Consider the following 19,430-nt stretch of genomic DNA (forward strand, 5'->3'; position numbering starts at 1 on the left):
TGACATCGGGAACGGTACCTGGCACTTAGGAGGCACTCCTTTGTTAGTTGCCTAATAAATAACTAGATTTTTTAAAAACTAGATAAAGCAGTATATCCATATTATAAACTGATATACAAATTTTCAAATCATACTAAACCAATAGAAGATAGTACTCCTGAGCATTTGGGACACAATCAAGAGGCATTCCTGTAAGAATGTCATTATGAATTCTTCTAACCCAACGAGTTTTCCAGCACTGACAATACCTGCTCTAGAAGTTGTCAAAGGATCTGTTTCTTACGCAGATGTGTGTAGGGATATTCTGATGCACTGCGCCTCACAAGAGAACAGTGGCAAAGCAGAGCCCCCATACTGTAACTGACGGCGCTTCACCAAACTGAGTCCCACAGAATTTCACTCAGCTTCACCAAGACTTTTTAAAATTCTAAAATGTTTTCAGGATTATCCCCAAATAAAGTGTTCAAAACAGAGTTGGTGTGAGAGAGAAGATGTAAGGTACAGAATTGGCACCACTGGCATCTGAGACATGGGGCTCATATTAGACTCCCATCACTTACCAGTGGGAGCAAATTCCCCGAGCTCTCTAAGCTCAGCTCCACATACATAAACTGGGGTGAGACCCCCTGGTTGGCAGGATACTTGCGATTATAAGATACGACACAGCTCATTTCCCTTGAATTAATGTAAGCTATAGGCCAAATCGCAATCCCCTAAAAAATGAAAATGTTCATCTCATAAAGCTGATTGTCTGGGGTCTTCTATGGCCTCACACATCAGAAAAGATGACATATTAACAAAGGGCTTATTTTTTCAAATGGGGAAGAGTCAAGAAAATAATTAAATATGTACTGAGCTCCAATCTAATCTAGTGTCTTTCTAGGTAGTTCAGCAGATAGAATTAATGCTACTTACTGAAGTACTTACTTACTTACCATGAACATTTTGCTGGTTCAACAAATGCCTGATAACTGTCTATTGAACAGCAAATTAATGAACTGGCTAACAAAAGGAGTGGTTGAATTATTAGTGTATAGGAGTAGGAATTCTAAATAGCTAGAGGACTTATTCTTTGACAAAGCACTCAATGTCATCTGCGTGGTGAGACTGTGCCTCCCTCACGCCAAACCTCTGACCAGCCACCAGCACAAGGCCTAAAACACATCAAGCCAAGATGAGGACACTTCCTTCCAGCCTCCCCCGGCCCCAACCCACCTGAGGCCGTTAATCTACAATGTGCAGATGAATCTGAAATCATTTTAATTTTTATCACACATTACTAAAACATTCAAAATGAATCCCATTATAGTTCTATGTTTAAGTGTTATCAAGCCTGATTAATTTGAATTGGCATGGGTACCAGTTTGGATTACACAAGTTTACGAAACTATGAATTATGTACAATAAATAAAATCTAACCGGTAGAATTCCCTTTGAATCTTTTTAAGAGGAAGATAATTGCTGGCATTTGTCAGCCAGTTCTAATTAGAGATGTATTTATTCTTATATTTATAAAGATTTATCTCATTTAATGATCACAACAACCTGCTGAGGTAAGTTTTACCATAATCTCACTTAATTTTAGAGATGAGGGAACATGGCTCCAAGAAGTCGACACACAACCAGGATGTAAACCGTGTGCTTCCCAACCCTGAACTCCTCCATCTGAATCACTTAATAAGGAAACTAACAGAGGAGGGCCTGCTGATGTAGCAGGAGCCAGAGACCAGGAGGGAAGGGCTGCTGGTAACAGGGTTTGTATGGAGCTTCTTGGCTCCTGTGTCCTTATGAAAGAAGAATTCAAGCAACACATACAATACAGTGAAAGTACAGCAAAGTTCCTTAGAGGATAGAGGAAAATACTCTCAAGGCAGAGAGTGGGTCATCTCAGAGAGGAGACTGACCCTGCACTCCTTTTGTCCCTGGTTTTACTGAGATTTTAGGGAAGTTCCTAGAGTCCCACCTAGGTACTACCGCTTGACTTTTGATAAATAGCAGGATTACACTAGATGTCAAGCCCTTACTGAGCACCCAATCGAAACCCACAGGAGGAGAAAATTTACAAATACAATGAGATTAAAATGACATGCTAAAGATCTAAAGGTAACCCTTGGTCACCTTGGGCCCCTCTGTCTGGTTCTAACTAGAACTTGTTTTTACAGATTTTTATGGCCGGTGGCCTTTGCTACTAATTATCCCATTTTTCTAAGTCTTGGAATGTGTGGTCTGTGTACAGGTCAGAAAGGTCCCCTTTTCATCTTGATAGGACCCAGGTCAGGGTAACTTGAGTTTTTACTGGTAGAGGAGTCTCTAGACTTGCATTCCACATCACTGAGGATAACACTACCACACACACACACACACACACACACACACACACACACACAATGTGTTTGCCAAATTGTGTAAGAGCATTTTGAAAAGATCAATATATAGAGAAAAATATATGAAAATCTTATACAATTCTGATGACTTGGTGTTTGACTTTCAAATAGTATAGCCATTTCCCTTGACACTTTACTACAAATTCTCATTTACTCAGTAAAAACAATCTTCACAAATGATACAGAAGCTTGAGTCTTGTCTAGCCTAAAGTTTGTAACATTTTACATGTATTGGATAAGTAACTTCATCAAGAAACTAATTTGAATATAAACATAAATTAATATATCCCAGCATAATAGTAATATTTTTAATATTATGCACAACATTTATAATTAACTTATCAACATAAACTTCCTCCCCAGGAATACATTCAAAGACACTCAAGTCCTGCTTAGGTAAAAATGGGCTACCAGTGTCAAAGAGGCTTAATTTAGTACAAAGTAGCCACTGCCTAAAATAGACTACCCCTCAGAAAACTGTATAATTATGTACCTTGGTAGATAAGATTCTAATTCAGATACCTTAAATAAAGAATAGTCCTCTGATCTAAATAGGTCATCTCCTTTAGCCAAGGGCAATACTTCAGGAAAAATGTACACGAGGTGAGAAGAGCCCCTTACATAGCCAGCCAAATCAATCCTGAAACCAACAGGGTAACAGATGTCACAACCAGATTGCCCTCACCATCCCAATTCAAATGACTTCCACGTGGCAAGTCCCTGGTTATTACAGTGCTATGAGAACAGGATGAGAAATGTCAGTGGGAACGCTAGAAGGAGCACCTCGGAAAGGTCCTCTTCTCCATAAAGGCAATCAAGAAAGAACACAGCAAAAAATAGTCAAAGTCAACTTTTCCAGAGCTATGGAATTAACCAAAACTTGCAAAGATCTTTAGGGAATTTATCCAAGAAAAACAGTTGAATCTGACTTGGAACAATAAGTCATATGGTGTCTGAATTTGCACTATTTCCATCCCCCTAGCTCTACCATAGTCTCGAAAACTGAAAATCCCACAACCGTGGTGAAAGTGTACAACCTAGTAACCTTGAAGAGAACAGGATGAGGTTGGGGAACACCAAAACCACCATTTCCAAAGAATTATCTAACCTGTCGTGTGGTTCCCTAAAAGCCCCTATACATGGAGTTTTTCTTTATTTGACCTGACAGAGCTTACTTGGTGTGAACAGCCTCTTTCTTGAGAAAGCATTTGTCAGAAACAATCAGTGGCAATTGTTTAACATTGCTGCTACCTCGGGCAACGAGAACAATGGGGACAAAAAACACAAGTTGACCAAAAGAAACCTTAAAAAGAAAAGCTTGGGACTGACCATGAAGATCTTTGACAATTTTGTATGTATGTGCAATCTGGAATCTTAAGACTCACATTCTGAGCTTTGTGTATGCTCAGAAGACCAGGAAAAGCCCCGGATTTCCACCTCTAGATAACCCCAAGCTTCAGCATACACAGAAGGTGAAGGTTAAGGCATAGTTGCAAATTATCTGCCTGACCTGAGTGTAGAAGCCATGGCCCAAACGCACAGGGAGACCATAGGTCAATGCTGAGAGATTACAGCGCTCTGGTATTGAAGGGAATCTCTGTCTAACCATTAGTCAACCACTAAGTGGCAACACCCACTTTATAGACTTTATAGAATTGGTTCAGGAAAACTACTAAGCAAATAGCAGTAACAACTATAAACAGCAACAAAACAAGCCATGTGGGGGAGCAGAATCTGATTTCCAGTGTTGTCATTCTGTGTTACTTAAATGTCCAATTGTTCATGAAAAATCACAAGACATGCAAAGAATTACCAACCAAACACAAGAAAATAAGCAATCAACGGACATTATCCCTGAAGAAGCCCAGGCATTAAAATTTGTAGACAGAGACTTTACACATTCAACAAACTCAAGAAACTCCCAGTAAGATAAACTCAACTAAAAAGTTTCTTCTCCACAAAGGAAATAATCAATAACACGAAGAGAGAGCCTACAGAGTGGGAGAAAATCTTTGCCACGAATAGAGCACTAACCTCCAGAATATATATAAAGAACTCAAAAGACAACACCAAACAAATAAAACCCGAATAACCTAATCAATAAATAGGCAAAGGAATTGAACAGACACTTCACATGACAAAGAAATACAATTGCTCAATATACATATAAAAAAGTGTTCACCATCTCTAGCAATTAGAAAAATGCAAATCAAAACTACTCTAAGCTTTCATCTCACTCCACACAGAATGGTAATTATCAAGAATACAAGCAATAAGAAGTGTTGGCGAGGATGTGGAGAAAAAGGTACACTCATACAGACTGCAGTGGGACTACAGATTGGAGCAACCACTAAGGAAAGCCGTATGAAAGATTCCTCAGAAAACTTGGAATGGAACCACCATTTGACCCAGCTGTCCCACCCTCAGTTTATACTCAAAGGACCTAAAATCAGCATACTGATGTGACACAGCCACATCAATGTTTATAGAAGCTCAATTCACAATAGTGAAACTATGGAACCAATGTAGATGTCCTTCAACAGATGAATGGATAAAGAAAATATGGTACATATATACACAATGGGATATTACTCAGCCTTAATGAAGAATGAAATTATGGCATTTGGAGGTAAACGGATGAAACTAGAGAATGTCATACTAAGCGAAAGAAGCCAATCCCCAAAAAACCAAAGGCTGAATGTTTGTTCCCATAAGCAGATGCCGATCCATGGTTAAGGGGATTTGGGAAGGACAGTAAAATAAGACTGACATTATTACCCTATATACATGTATGGTTACACTATCAGTATGACTCATAATACAGCTAGAGGAATGAGAAGTTATGCTCCATTTGTGTACAATGTGTCAAAAGGCATTCTACTGTCATGTACAACTAATTCGAAATGATAAAAAATAAATTTTTAAAAAGCGTACATACTGAAGAGTGAGAACCGTCCCTCCCTACACCCACCAAGTCCATTCTTTCTCTTGGTTCCGAGAGGAACAAGTCTGGACATCAGACTTCTACCAGAGACGCTCAAGAAGAAATATTCATAGAATGCAGCAGCTGAGGAAGCCTGGTAAAACCGCCAGCGCCCAACCCAGCAGCCTGCGGGAAGCCCACCGGCCAGTGAAGCCCAGCCACGCACATGCTTGGGCTTCTTACTGCTCCAGCCTCATCTATGCACAAGCAGTGAAAGGTCATCGGACATTTGCAAAAAGGCCTTTACCATCAAAGGCACAGGCTAAACAACCAACCAGTAAGGAACAAGTCCAGAAACAAGGTACATCTCAAAAGGGAAGCCTCCGGAAGCCCTGGGGACCACCTCGCAGAAGACGCTGCCATTGGGAAACCGGAGCAGTGTGCCATCTTAAGAAATAAAAATCACACCACCAAAATTTTAAAAAATTCTGTTGGCATTTAAAAAACGATATCAGAAATGAAAAACTAGGCTTCAGAATGTAGCTCAGTGGTAGAGCACGTGTCTAGCATGTGGGAGACCCTGGGTTCAATCCCCAGCACTGCAAGCAAACAAATCAGTAACTCAATACCAAGAGAAAATTCAACATGCAGTACAAAGTTACAAAGAGAAGAAAAGTGGCTGTGAATCACTATACAAAGTAAAACTGCGAACTGAAGAGCAGGCATGTCATATTGAAAGAATGCCTCGCTGAGGGTCCCTCCAGAGTTAATTCAGACGGACACACTGAGGCCCCTCACTGGGCCTCTGCACCAGGAGGAGACTTTTCTGGTTTCTGACATGCCACTGACAGATAAACCCATGATCTTATTTTTTATGAATTGTACATATAAATGAACATATATATGAATTATATATGTGAATAAAATAATTACAAGCTAAATAATATCTTTAAGACATTAAAAGAGCTTTTTTAAAATATAAAGAAACAAAGCAAAAAACACAGGAAGGCACCTCTTTGAGAGTACATTCAGTTAACTGTTTTTTTTTAAGTTGGTGATGGACCTTTATTTTATTTATTTATTTATTTATTTATTTATTTATTTATTTATTTATATGCAGTGCTGAGAATTGAACCCAGTGCTTCACACATGCTAGGCAAGTGCTCTACCACTGACATACAACCCCAGTCCCTCAGTGAACTCTTATAATAACCAACTAGACTGTCTGAATTCTGCTATTAGCAGTTTATTTCATTGACTTTATAAATAAGTAGTCCATGAGTCTTGTGTTTATTTTCTTAGATCTCAGTTACCTCACATTTATGTATATGGAATTTTGCTATATTCGCTGGTGATTTTTCCTTTAGTCGCATAATACAAAAAAATTTACCAACATTAATCACGTTGTATTTTATTAACGATGCAATCAAGTCACGAGAATGTGTCACCTTTAAATATACCCAAACTCCTGACATCTTAAAATGATCCCTGTCATCTGAAGGGCCACACGCTCACCTTGAGGATCAACTTCTTTGGCTAGCTTCAGTGCGTCTGAGTTGGCCAGGTCAGTATTGGCTGGAGTGACCGCCAGAACCAGGCAGTTCTCCCTGGTGATGAACTGCATGATCATCTCTCGGATCTGATGCTCGATGTCTGGGGGCTGGTCTCCCACAGGCACCTTCGTTATTCCAGGTAGGTCGATGAGGGTCAGGTTCAACACTGCGTGGAAAGGGAAAGAGTCTCACCAGTACCTTCAATGCTCAAAGACATCCACAATGCAGAACCAGCTGTGCCTTAAGTCAGCGTTCTGCACTGTGCCTCTGAACGACTCCAGCCCAAGCATGTAGGAAGAAAAGCACAGAAAGGAAAATGGTTTTGCTCATTTTCTCTATTTTTGTATGATTGTGCTGAGCCAGATGATCATTTTCACATCATTTGAAAGGCACTGATCTGCATGCCGAACAGTTTGCTCAGGGAGCTGCCACTGCCTGGCTGTGTAACTCGGGGGCTGTAATTAAAACACTGAACAATAGATGCATATGCTGTCTGCCAGTCTGGTACCTCGCCTACGAGTTGTGCAGAAACTCCCAGGGTAAGGCTGGCCCTTCCCTTCGAGAGCCTCCGATGTTCTTCACGGAAGGTCAGCCCTGTGGCCTGCAGGGAAGCTGTCAGCCATCTGTGGCGCCCTGCATGCCTCCAGCGGGCCGGGCAAGCAGTCAGCGGCAACGGGACTCCAGCCCAGCCTGGCCATCGTCCGCCCCCTGGGTGCCAGCACCAAGTCCCTGTGGGAAGTCACAACTGACACTCTGCTCTAAAGGGAGCAGAGCTAGGTAGAGAGAGAGAAATGAAGATTGGTTCCCTCTAAAAGTTTATTCAGAACAGAGGCTATTTCCCATCACTTATCATGAACTGGTTATCTAAATTTTAAGTTTCTGCTGACAGTCTGGGGATAAAAATCAGTTTATTCCTCAGGAAGAAAACAGAAATAGCCACAGCTCCACAGAAACCAACAGGGAAGACTCGGCCATGACACCACACACTCCAAAGATTTTTGCAAATACCAAAGATAATAAAAATGGAAGTTTTCACATATATCTCTTTCAAATTCTGAAATTTCATCATGAAAATAAAGAAAAAGTATAAATGCCTAGCTCAATTCTCATCTCTAAAAGATCATCTCCTCTTGCCTCGCTAAAAATCTTCTGAGTCTCTGAGCCATACCAGTTACAGCAGCATCTGAAAATGCTAGAAAATCAGCACTGTGTGTATCTTCCACACAAATAATGCATGTTACTTAATGTATTAAAAATTGAGGAGAAGAATTTGAAATTTTAATACTTACCATGTGGAGAATAGACTCGTAAATTAATGGGTATAGGGGAAATGCCTTTATTCATTCCAGTCACTCGATCTGTTTCTGCTTCAATTTCATGGCGAACTTCATCGAAATCTATAAATTTTTTTCCTTTGCAATGTAGGAATTCAGCATATTCTAAAAAAAAAAAAAACCCCACAAATTAATACAACCTCAAAGTATACATTCTTGACCACAATTATAAGGAAATATTTCCTTAATTACAAGTCAAAATATTCAATGTTGTCTCCTTGGCCATCATATGGCAGAGAACACTATGTTTACAAAGAATCACAGATAAGATTCTAGAAATATCAAATAGTAGACATGCTGTGGTTGCTGAATATGATCATTTTAGGTAAGCAATTGAGCTCTACAAACCCCTGAACCATCCAGCATATCTTGGCTGTCTGAATGACGAAACAAAAACCAGCACCAGATAAAGAAATTAGATCTGGAGCTGCATCTCCTAATCCTGCCAGGGTCTCCCGTCTCAACAGTAAGCTAAGTTATCGAAACGCATTTTCCCAAGGTAAGGCAATTTAGAAACAAAATTTGCTTAATTCTTTAAAAATCAATAACATGTCGAATACTTTAGTTTAAGAACATACTGCTCAAAATACGAACTGTATATCAACTTGTATAGACATTTTCTCGGGGAGAGAAAGAGTATCACATTAAAGAAAATATTTACCTTCAATATAAATTTAAAAAAATCAGTACCCAGGCAGAAAGACTAATCCTAAAACAACTAATAACCAAAACAACTTTTTAAAAAATTTCAGTAACATCTTACCAACTCTTGTGCCATCAGTTTCCATACCAATTTCCAGAGATACTAGGTAAGTGAAAAATAACACAACTCAGAAGGGAATCTAGCTACTATTCGATTTAAAAAAATGATTATAGTTTTGACAAGGGAACAAAGCTTAACAAATATTTTGGTTTCTCTAGTATCCAACTCAAGAACAGCTACACCCAACTCAGACCAAGGCTAAGCACCTTGGGCAGAGATGCCAGCTGAAGCATCCATCAGTAGCCTTTGCACCTTCCCCACCAAAACAGTCTCCACCCATGACGATGATGGGGGTGAGGTGGGGGCAGACCCGAGACACAGCCCACCTCCAAGGAGCTCAGCACTGACTGAGGAGCTCCAGATGTCTCACAGGGGAAAAGAAAGTTAACAGAGACAGCCTGAAATAAGCACCGATCTGCACTTAAATGACAGGAAAGGCAGATGGAAGAGGTGGTATCCAGCCTCCAGGGCCGAACAGAAAGTGGAGTCTGGAGGAGTACTGGACTGTGGGGAGGCAGACAGGCCTTTCAGAGAACCAGAGGATCCTGGGAACTTCCAGGAACCCTGGCAGCGTGACGTCCAGGCTCTGCTCCTGTCCATCCACTGATGGGGAACTCTCCTTGGGAAAAAAACGCCTGCTGCAAAGTGCTTCGTGTTGGTATGAGATCTGCTTTCTCCTCTTACATTGGCCCCGCTGTCGCCCTCTGCTACTACTTTGTCTTCTCCCACACAAAAGGCTGGGACCGATCTGCATGTGAGCACCAGAGTTCCTCTCCCGTGGACCTTCTCCCCACCTCCTTTACTCAGGTCTCCTGGGAGCAGACAGAGATTCCCAGCTCCACCTATCTGCTGGGGACTGGAAAGGTCAGAGACCCCAGCGTGGACCTACCAGTTTCTGCTTAAATGCACTCAGGTACTGAAATGACCGAGCTTTTCCAGTTTTAGAACAGTAGTCCAAGACAGACAATTTGTCTTTCCTGCCAGCATGCGTGGACATGGATATTTGTCTTCGCTTCTCCACACGATGACCTGTGCCCCTTCCCGGAAAACGGCCTGCTAAGTCTTCTGCCTTCATTCCTCTGATGGAGGTGTGCACACAAACCCCAAAGGTTCCACAGGCTCCAGGAGAAGTTCCTGCTCTTCCACGGCTGCCCTAGTTGGAGCAAGACAGAGCCTCATCTCGTCAACTACTCCTCAATCCCTCGGCTGGCACCATGGGACTGAAAGGGTTCAAAGGTGGAGAACAAAACAGTCCTTACAATGGAGAGCAAGGAAGGGAGTCAGATCCCAGGAAGAAAACAGGAATTAGCAAGTAGAGCGAGCCAGGAGTAGCTGAGAAGCAGAACTTCGCGCTGCTCCATTCGTCTCTTCTGAGGACCTGGGCTCTCCTATGACCCCGCTCGCAGAGTTGAAGCTCCTGGACCTAGGGCTGGTCTCCAGTGTCCTCAGTACAGATGTGGGCTTCTGTTACCACTAGATGGCGCCTGGTTGCTTTCTCTGTAGGAAACGAACGTCCTTCCTGAAGGTTGAAACATCAAGGCAATCTTCATATTTAATTCAGTTCCTGGACTCCTGAACGTGCTTCCGTGTTGGAACCAAGAGCTCCTAACTGTGCAGGACCATTTCAGACCTCTGGGTCTTTTCAAGGATAGGGTTCCCTAGATGAGATTCAGAGAAGTCTGTATCCATTTGGTGTTCCACTGGCATTTATTGAGATCCCACAGGATTGTCAAGGACTGTTTGAAAATTTGGGATGTAATCAAGGGGAAGAAAGAAGCCCCCTGCCTTACAAGGTTAAGCCTCAATGAAGCAGAACAGTGAGCAGCGTGTGCCCATCACCAGTGCGATGGAGACAGTAAAACGGGGGTCAGAGGCTGGGGGTGGTCTTACTAGTTTGCGGAGGAAGGCTTCTCTGATGTGCTGAAGTGACAGTTACACCGGGAGCGAGCCATGCTCCCTGTTACTGCAGCCGGCAGAGCGCCCAAGCACATGCACGCGGGCGCGCTGGGGGAGCCAGACCAGCAACGTGGCTGGGGAGGCGGCCAGGCCTGGGTGGAGGGCTGTGGGCCAAGTTAAGGAGTCTGACTTTTCCCCTAAGTCGGCCGACTACCTGAAGGGTTTGGGGTAGAGGGCAAACTAGGCGACTGAATCTGAGACGAATGATCCCAGCCGCTCCGTTGAGACAGACAATGGAGAGGGAAGGTAGACTGACATGGAAATCATCTGGTGGGACTTGGACCAGGGTGGCCACGCTGAGGTACTGAGAAGTGGCTGAATTCATCATGTGTTTACTTATTTATGGTGTTGGGGTTGGAACTCAGGGCGCCACACATGCGAGGCGAGCCCTCTGCCCCTGAGCTCTGTTCCCAGCTCCCAAATTCTAATGTATTTTGAAGGAAAAACACACAGGATTTGTGATGGATCCAAAGCGGAGTGTGGGAGAGGGGTGTCAAGGATAAATTTAAGGAGCCTCATGCCTCATTAAACAGAAGAATTCTGAAATAAAACTGGGACGGGGTGGGATGGGGGCTGGGAAGAGGGGTTCGGTTGGGGACCACAGGACTGCACGCTGCTGATACCTCAGCTGGGCATCATCTGAGAGCCATCTGCTCACTCTGAAAACCTTCCAGAAGATGGCAGTCAAGTGCCTGCACAGAGGGCAGGAGAGAGGCCGTGGGCTTGACGCAGGGCCTTCAGTCCAGGGGGCCGTCCAAGCTGGAGAAGCAGTGAGATGCTCCGAAATCCCCACCAAGTGGGAGAGTAGGATGGGGAAGGCTCAGGCCAGAAGGCCCTGGACGGAGAAGCAAAGCCAAGACTGAGGAGGTTCAGAACCCAGGAGAGAGAGGCAGGCCAGAGTCGCCCCAATGGCCCAGCAGGTCTGAGGACTGATCAGACTCCAGCACCTCAGGGACCTGCAGGAGCTGGTGAGAGCGGCCTGGGACAGGTGGCAAGGGAGTGAGAAGAGGGGAAGCAAGACTGGCCGCAGACCCGTCTTCTAAGGGTCCCCTCGTGGAGGAAGGGAGACGGGTGGAGGCAGCTAGAGACAGAGAGCTTTGTAAACAAAAGCAGAACTGCTGGCATGTTTGCCTGCTGAAGCTGAGGACTCAGCGGGCGCAGCAGAAGCTGAGGACTCAGCAGGCGCAGCAGAAGCGAGGACCAGTGCTGAGGCACAGGGATGGGAGGCCGAAGAGGAGGGCAGCCTGCCCGAGCACCCAGGGGAGTGGCAGGGAGCACGGCAGTGAGACGGGACAGCACAAACAGGGCTGAGGGCGGCCGAGTGTGGGGGATCCACCAGGGACAGGGGGTTCTGCAGGTTTGTCTGAAGTCATTTCCTATCTTAAAAAAGTGTTTGTGTATGTCCTCACTGTTTAAAGCACGCACGCAAAGCCTCCTGGAGACTCGGGAGGCTGAGGCAGGAGGAGTGAGTTCAAAGCAAGCCTGGGTAACCTGGCAACACCCTCTCGAAAAGGGAAAAATGTTTCAAATGGAGCTGGGAATGCAACTCAGTGGTAAAGCCTCCCTGGGTTCCATCCCCTGACACAGAACGGTCCTAAATGAGTGACTGAAGAGTAGCCACAGCAGGGACATCGACTTGGGTTTAAGCGATTTCCACTGCTGGCACTCAGACCTGCCCAGCACGTCAGGCAAACTAGTGGGGAAGGGGCCGTAGGGTGCTTCTTCTTATGGGGCCAAAGAGCTTTGTGAGAAGGAACTGATGCTACAGGACAGAATATTCAGGAAGACCAGCTGACTTGCATGGTCAGAGAGGGCTACTGACCATCTGTCCTGAACTACCCTGGAGCCTTACAGGTCTGGGGCCCTTCATGTCTAACAGCACATGATGATGGTCAGGCCAGGCATCCGACTCATTAGGAAAACATGGCACCCGTAACTGCAATTCAGCACCACAGGAGATAAGCTGACTGCTAATAAGCTGAGTCCCACTGGCCACAGGTATGCCCTGTGGTCCTGCTACCGGCTGCCTGCACCCCCGCGGGCCAACATGGATAGATGGCATGGGAGTTTTTATATGGCAGCTGAGCAGAATCATCAGTGGGCTTGCATCACACAATCCTGAATAAGCCCTTGTCAGCGAGGCTGGGTTCTGAGGACCACGGCTTTAGCTCCCCATGGTATGGTATGGGTGGGAGTCCTGGCAAGAACCATCACCAGTCCACGTGTTTCTGACCACACCCACCTCTGGGACAGAGGCACTGCCTGGGTCCAGCCACGAAGGAAATTCCAACATCCAAGCCAAACTGCACAGAACAGGTTCTGTGGGCCACTCGATGGCTAGACTTCGGAAGGCCTGCTAAATGCACCTCTTCTGAGACTTTCATACCATGGGGAAACTAAGATGCCCGAATGTGTGCAGAGCTCGTCTAAGGGTTGAAATAGTCTTTATGATTTCTAGTCACATGAGCTCTTGACATGTCCTTAGCGTTCCTTTCATTCCAAGTGCTGTTCCATGAAACGGTCTGCTTCTCAAAGCCAGGCTCCAGCCCAGGATGGATCTGGACAGACAGCACATTCAAGCTCCTGACCATGAGCTCCCCCTGGGACCGGGGTCACCTGTGTGTAAAAGCAAGCATGGAGCCCTGACAACGGATCCATGGAACTCCACTTTGTGGCTGTACAACCTGTCTTGCTGACACTGGTACATGTTTTCATTTCACAAAATGAAACTCCTAGTTTAAATGTCTTTCCTGTTTTCTCATTGTTAAAAATAACCTACATTGGAGGCAAAGGTTAAGATACATTTTTATATTAAACCAAGATGGGGGAAAAGAATATTCAGATAACAGAACTTATAACCACTTTATTTGTATTTCCCTGTAAAACATTTTAGCACTGTCATTTCTACTGGTCATGAAAAACAAATTATGCTAGGTTAAGCAACTGACAAATTGTTTGGGAGAAGGATGAGATGGTTTATGCCTGGGCAACCTTCCAAATATTGGTAAAAAGCACAGCATGACAATAAGAATTTATTTCCAATATGCCCCTTCCATGGGGAAAAGATGCATATGTTTCCTCTAATCGAGGTCAAGTAGAAAGCAAGAATTAGGGAATACTAGCCTATAACTGCTTGCCAGTTTTTATCCTAAGGTCTGTGGTCCTCAATATTTTAGCTGAAGTCTTGCTCTAAAATGTCTCAAAAGTGGTATTTTGTGAGCACAGGGCTCCAGCGAAAATAGGCACAAGGATCACAGAAGCGAGGAACAGTTTTCAGTGCAACCAGCCGAATCCGCCGATTGCAAAGAGCATCTTCCTATGGCTATATTTAACAACATATTTCCTCAAAGCCAGAGGGCTTCATTTTATACTTCTGTGTTTCTCCCATGCCTATGATATTTAGGGTACAGAATATCTGTAGATTTCTTTCTTCCTTAAAGCAGTCTACTTTGCACATACCATTGAGTAATGCCAGTTTAAAAAGCATTGCTTCCGTCCAATCTTGAAGTAATTCCAAATTGAAGGCAAGATCCTAGAGTGGTAGTTTAGTTAGAAATAAATTAAATAGGACCCAGAAATAAAGTAGGACTCAATTTTATTGTTACGGTAATCAGGGAAAGTCTAGCAAACAGGGAAAAAATAATCTCAAGAAGCAAACCATCTCCGTGGTGGGTGAAAGGCAGAGGTCTCAGCAGACTACAGACAATGGGGTAGGGGAGTAACAGGGGCCCAACTTTCATGGCAGAAAAACCTGGGGACCAAGCTGGTATCAGGGAGCAGACACAGAGACTGGGGTTTGGGGTCCAGCTTCAGGACTCTCAGAGGCAGAGGAAGAAATGGAAATAGAACCCCAGGCCCAAACGAGCCAGATGGTACCAGGCAGAAGACCAAGATGTGAACTCAGTCATGACATGGAAGGCAAAGCTTTTCTCCCAAGATAGGAAGCCAGCTGCAGGGTACTCAGGATCAAGAGAGATCAGCATCAAGTGCCTTGACAAGTATGCTTTAAAGGGACCTCTACAGCTCTCTGCCTGAGGGCTGGCTGTCCTGGAGCCTGGGTGGGGCCGAGACAAACAATCAGATAATGGGCAGTTTATACCCACTCTCTGAGTTGAGCTCTGTGTTTTTCCAAAGAAGTTTAAAGCAGACAACAAAAATCAACTCTATTTCAGACTCACAGTATCCATGTAAAACACAAAAGACAAACTATGTTCCAAATACAGAAACCAAATAAGCACACCAAGCAACTGGACCAAAATCACAAAGTAGACAGTTGTTCTAAGCCACAACAGCATCCGGCAAGATTTTCCTCCTCTAACTTGAAACATTCTCCACTGACTTTCATTTTCCCACGTTCCTGGCTTTCCTCCTCCTTCCCTGATGGCTCCTTCTCCGCATCCTTCACCCACATACCTTCTCTTCCGTGCTGCCAAGTACGGGGATCCCAGGCCTCCCCCAGAACTTCTTCTATTCTTTGTCATCTCTATCCTCTCTCTAGGTGACCTCATGACCTTCACATTTTTTAAATATCCCCAAATCCACGTTTCAGGTCCTCATCCTCCTCTGAACTCTAGGCATGACTATATCTAATTCTAATGTTTGACGCTTCCACTTGAATGTCTAACGTAAAAGTATTTCTCAAAATTGGCCAAGTGGACTTTTGAGCCACCAGAAGAATGGATCTGGAGTTTAGCACAGGATAGCAATGCTTTGCTTCCTCAGAGGAGACACATGGAGGAATGAAGAGAAGGAATACCAGGAATACTTGGCAGCATGGTAGAGAAACCAAAGGAAAGGAGTAAATTTCAAGGTAAGAAGCAGCTGTGGAAAGGCTGCTAAAAGGACAAGCAAAGTAGAGCTTAGCACTGGAGTTGACAGAAACTGAGCATGTTAGTTTCCTATGTCCTTGAAAACGTTCCAGGCACACTTGCAACATTTACTATTTTAATTAGTTTTGCCACAGATTACTTTTTAGTTGTAGATGGACACAATTCCTTTATTTTATTTATTTTTACATGGCGCTGAGGGTCGAACCCAGGGCCTCACATGTGCTAAGCAAGGGCTGTACCACTGAGCCACAATACCAGCCCCATAGATTGCTTTTTTTTTGCCTAAAAATTGTTTAAGGTGCTTATTTTATGCAACTTTACCCCTCGTTTCTCATCCTTTGCTTTTTGGGGTTATATACCTGTTACTTCTTGCCGTGGGATATAGTTCAGTTTTTTAAGTGTTACTCCCAATCTAACATAGAGCTTGTTATTTTACTCTAGGTTGAGAAATCCAGTAACCCCGTATTTGGTCTGAATCTGAAATAAGAACTGGGAAGTCCAGAGTAAGAACAAGGTCCTAAAACTCATGGGCGTTAGGTCCCAGACTCTGCAATACCACCTTTAGCTCCGAATGGCTCTTCTTGTTCTTCCTCTTGATAGTCGGCTAAGCTTGGAAATGGAAAATACCAAAAAGAGGCTCTGAACACGTTATTACAGTGCTATTTAAGAATAATCCAATGTATGAATTCAGAAGCAGCAAGTGAGTCAATGTCATTCCTTGTCTGAATAACACAAAAATTAAAATGATCTGCCAAGCAAAAACGTATAAAGTAATTAAAAGTGAAGTAAGACTTTGCCATGAAAATTTAATTGGCCTTCAATACAGAAAATACCATAGAAAATCTAAGATGAAAATATTATTTCCCCACCAAATCTTAGATGTGAATGAAGTTCAAAAATGAGATTTAAATAGTAATCATATCAGAACTATATTATATAAATATGTAACCAAAACCTACTTTCAAGGAAAACAGTTACAGTATGCTGGATACAGTATTGGTGGATATATTAGATACAGTATACAGTATTGGTGGATATATTAGAATATCTCAACTGCTTGAAAAACTAAATAAATAAAACCATGAGTATGCACTTCAATGCACAAATTGCCACCATTATTTCATCTAAATATCTAGAGATCTTCAGCACAGTTGATTAGCTCCTCAGATGTCTTCATGATAACTTCCTGGAAGTTGTTATGAGCTGGAAATAAAGTCAACTTCATTTCTGCAACTCGTGAAAGCTATGGAGGAAGCTCATTTTTGTAAATGTCTCCCCTTTCCCAGGACCATTTGTTGGAAAGTCCAGTATTTTCTCCCTGATCACCTTTGCACCCTTGGTTGAATGTCTGCTGTCTAGAATTCCATGGATCTACTTATGTTTATGCCAATGTCTTTGATTACTATAGTTTTATTAGTCGTGAAATCAGGTAGTGTTCATTTTCCAACTTTGATGTTAATTATCAAAGTTGTTTTGGCTATTCTGGGTCCTTTGCATTTCCATGTGAATTTTAGAATCATCTTGTCAATTTCTACAAAACAACTGTATTTTTGAATCTTTGTCTACAGCATCCTCTGTAATATCATTTGGAAAAAGTTCCTCTGCCCCAAGGTTACACACACAGCATGTTTAGACAAAAGTGTAAGAATTTCTTCATGAACGCTCGCTCTGATAAGCGCATCAGACTTTAACAAAAAGTAAAGATCCTTATAACTCCTCCAAACTCTGTCCCAAAGAGCAATCACGGCAGTGTCGCCGAGGCTTCCAAAAACGATCATCATCCATCGTGGACAAGCACCATCCAACCAGTCAGTATGGCACGACTTGGTAAAGAGAGAACATACTTTTAAAATAAAAAGTGGAAACACAGATTTTATCTTGTGAATGGCATAGAAATTCTTAAGCATGATAGTCACAAGTGATCATGGACAACTGAAATGCTGAGCAACTTCCTCAGACAAAATGCATTTGCTTCTGACTCAGACAAGAGACTCAGCCTATTTCTGAAAAAGTTTTAAAAAAAGGAAAAAAAACACTAAATATTGTCCCAATTAGAGGAGATAAATAAAATATGTTAAGGTCTCCCTTCGTTCTTTTTTCTAAGCGAATCTTGTAAGAATATCCCACACTTAGAAAAATCTATAGTGAGGCATCTAAAAAAAAGAAAATACTTGTGATCTGAAATGCAGTATTGTGTTTTTTTTTTAATCTCAATCTGCATGTAAATTAGTCCATAGCTTCAATAGTCACCAATTTTCTTATCAGAAGCCTAATTAATAGAAAACTCTCACAAGGACACTCACCTCCTTTAAAAGGGACCCAAAAGTAGAAAGTAATCCATTTTGTAAAATAGAAAAAATTATGGGAGTTGGAAAAAGGGGAAAGTGGAAAATATATGAGAAAAAAAAGTCACCTTGTTTGAAAAACGAGTGTCTCCTGTGTCACAAGGCAAAATGCCCCCTGGATGAGAAGGAGGCTCCCGTGGGGTCATCTGCTGGGTCGCGTGCCAACACCTGGGCTGAAGACACTCTCCTACTTCACGACCCCTCTCAGCAGCTGAACGAGGCTGGCAAGAGCCCTTCCTCCACCTTCCACCACCCGCGCTCCACACATGGGTCCCGGGAAGTCCCCCTTCAAGGAGGGCCTTCCCCTGCTGACGCTGGCACAGCCGGCCACGCCCTGTCCCCCCTCCTGAGTCGCGAGTGCCCGCTCCGGGCTCCGCAGTCAGGCCTGTATTGGAAGGTCTCCCTTCCTCCTCACAGGACTTGGGAAGTCACTCCACTCCCCGCCCACAGTCCCTCCTCTGCAGAATGAGGGGTCTCTCCAGGGCTGTGTGAGCACCAGACGGCGGCCACGTCTGCCTCCCCACCAGTTATCCCAGAGACTAGTCAAGCAGCCTCACTAGGTATCCCAGAGACTAGTCAAGCAGCCTCACTAGGTATCCCAGAGACTAGTCAAGCAGGCTCACTAGTTACCCCAGCACTAGTCAAGTGAGCTTACCAGTTACCACAGCAACTAGTCAAGCAGGCTCATCAGTCACCACAGCAACTAGTCAAGCGGGTTCATCAGTTATCCCAGCGACTAGTCAAGTGGGCTGGAGAAATTTGTATCACACCCAACAATAAATGATTGGAGACACTTAACGCAGTAAACCCTTACCTTTAAAAAAAGAAATTTTAAATGAACATGGAACCATCTGGGTAGCGAGGACCTCACTTAGTCACTTGCGCCTGAGGTGGCGCAAGGAAGGGTGGCCCCCAAGGTTCCAATCCAGACAGACCGACTCCACCCCACGCTTCCCCCCACCTTCAAGCTCTGCCCTGGATGAGCTCTGAAGCCCCAGCTCCTCGCAACTTCTCTCCTCTCCACTGTTCTACCTTCTACCCGCCAGTCCTCCTCCAAACAGGGACGTTTCCCAGGGTGCGGATGGCGGCTGCTTCCCTCTGCACCATGGCGCATGCTCCTAGGTCATGGACCACTGAGACCAGGCCGTGGAACTTCCCCCCAAGGAAATGTACAAACAATTTCAGGGTGTTCACAGATGATTCCACTCCACCAGCTTCCCTGCAGGAATATATCATTATCACGATTGTAATCCGTGCCTATCAAAATATAACCTAATGAGGGCCCACTCAGATATCATTTCCACCCAAGGACTTTCTCTGATCACCCACTGTGAGTAACGCTT

At 43.8% G+C, this 19,430-nt stretch overlaps 1 protein-coding gene across 7 annotated transcripts in view; it reads right to left on the reverse strand.

Annotated features, from left to right (window-relative positions):
- The window catches only part of Dnm3 (dynamin 3), a 472,254-nt gene that overhangs the window by 333,547 nt on the left and 119,277 nt on the right, over positions 1 to 19,430 (reverse strand). For all 7 annotated transcript variants that reach the window (XM_047520009.1, XM_047520011.1, XM_047520008.1 and 4 more), the window contains exons 3-4: positions 8,150 to 8,299; positions 6,823 to 7,026 (exon numbers count right to left, since the gene is read on the reverse strand). In XM_047520009.1, the coding sequence (XP_047375965.1) occupies positions 6,823 to 7,026; positions 8,150 to 8,299 (354 nt within the window). The remainder of the gene's footprint in view (positions 1 to 6,822; positions 7,027 to 8,149; positions 8,300 to 19,430) is intronic.

This window comes from Sciurus carolinensis, chromosome 12 (genome assembly GCF_902686445.1).
Source record: "Sciurus carolinensis chromosome 12, mSciCar1.2, whole genome shotgun sequence".
Taxonomy (NCBI): domain Eukaryota; kingdom Metazoa; phylum Chordata; class Mammalia; order Rodentia; family Sciuridae; genus Sciurus; species Sciurus carolinensis.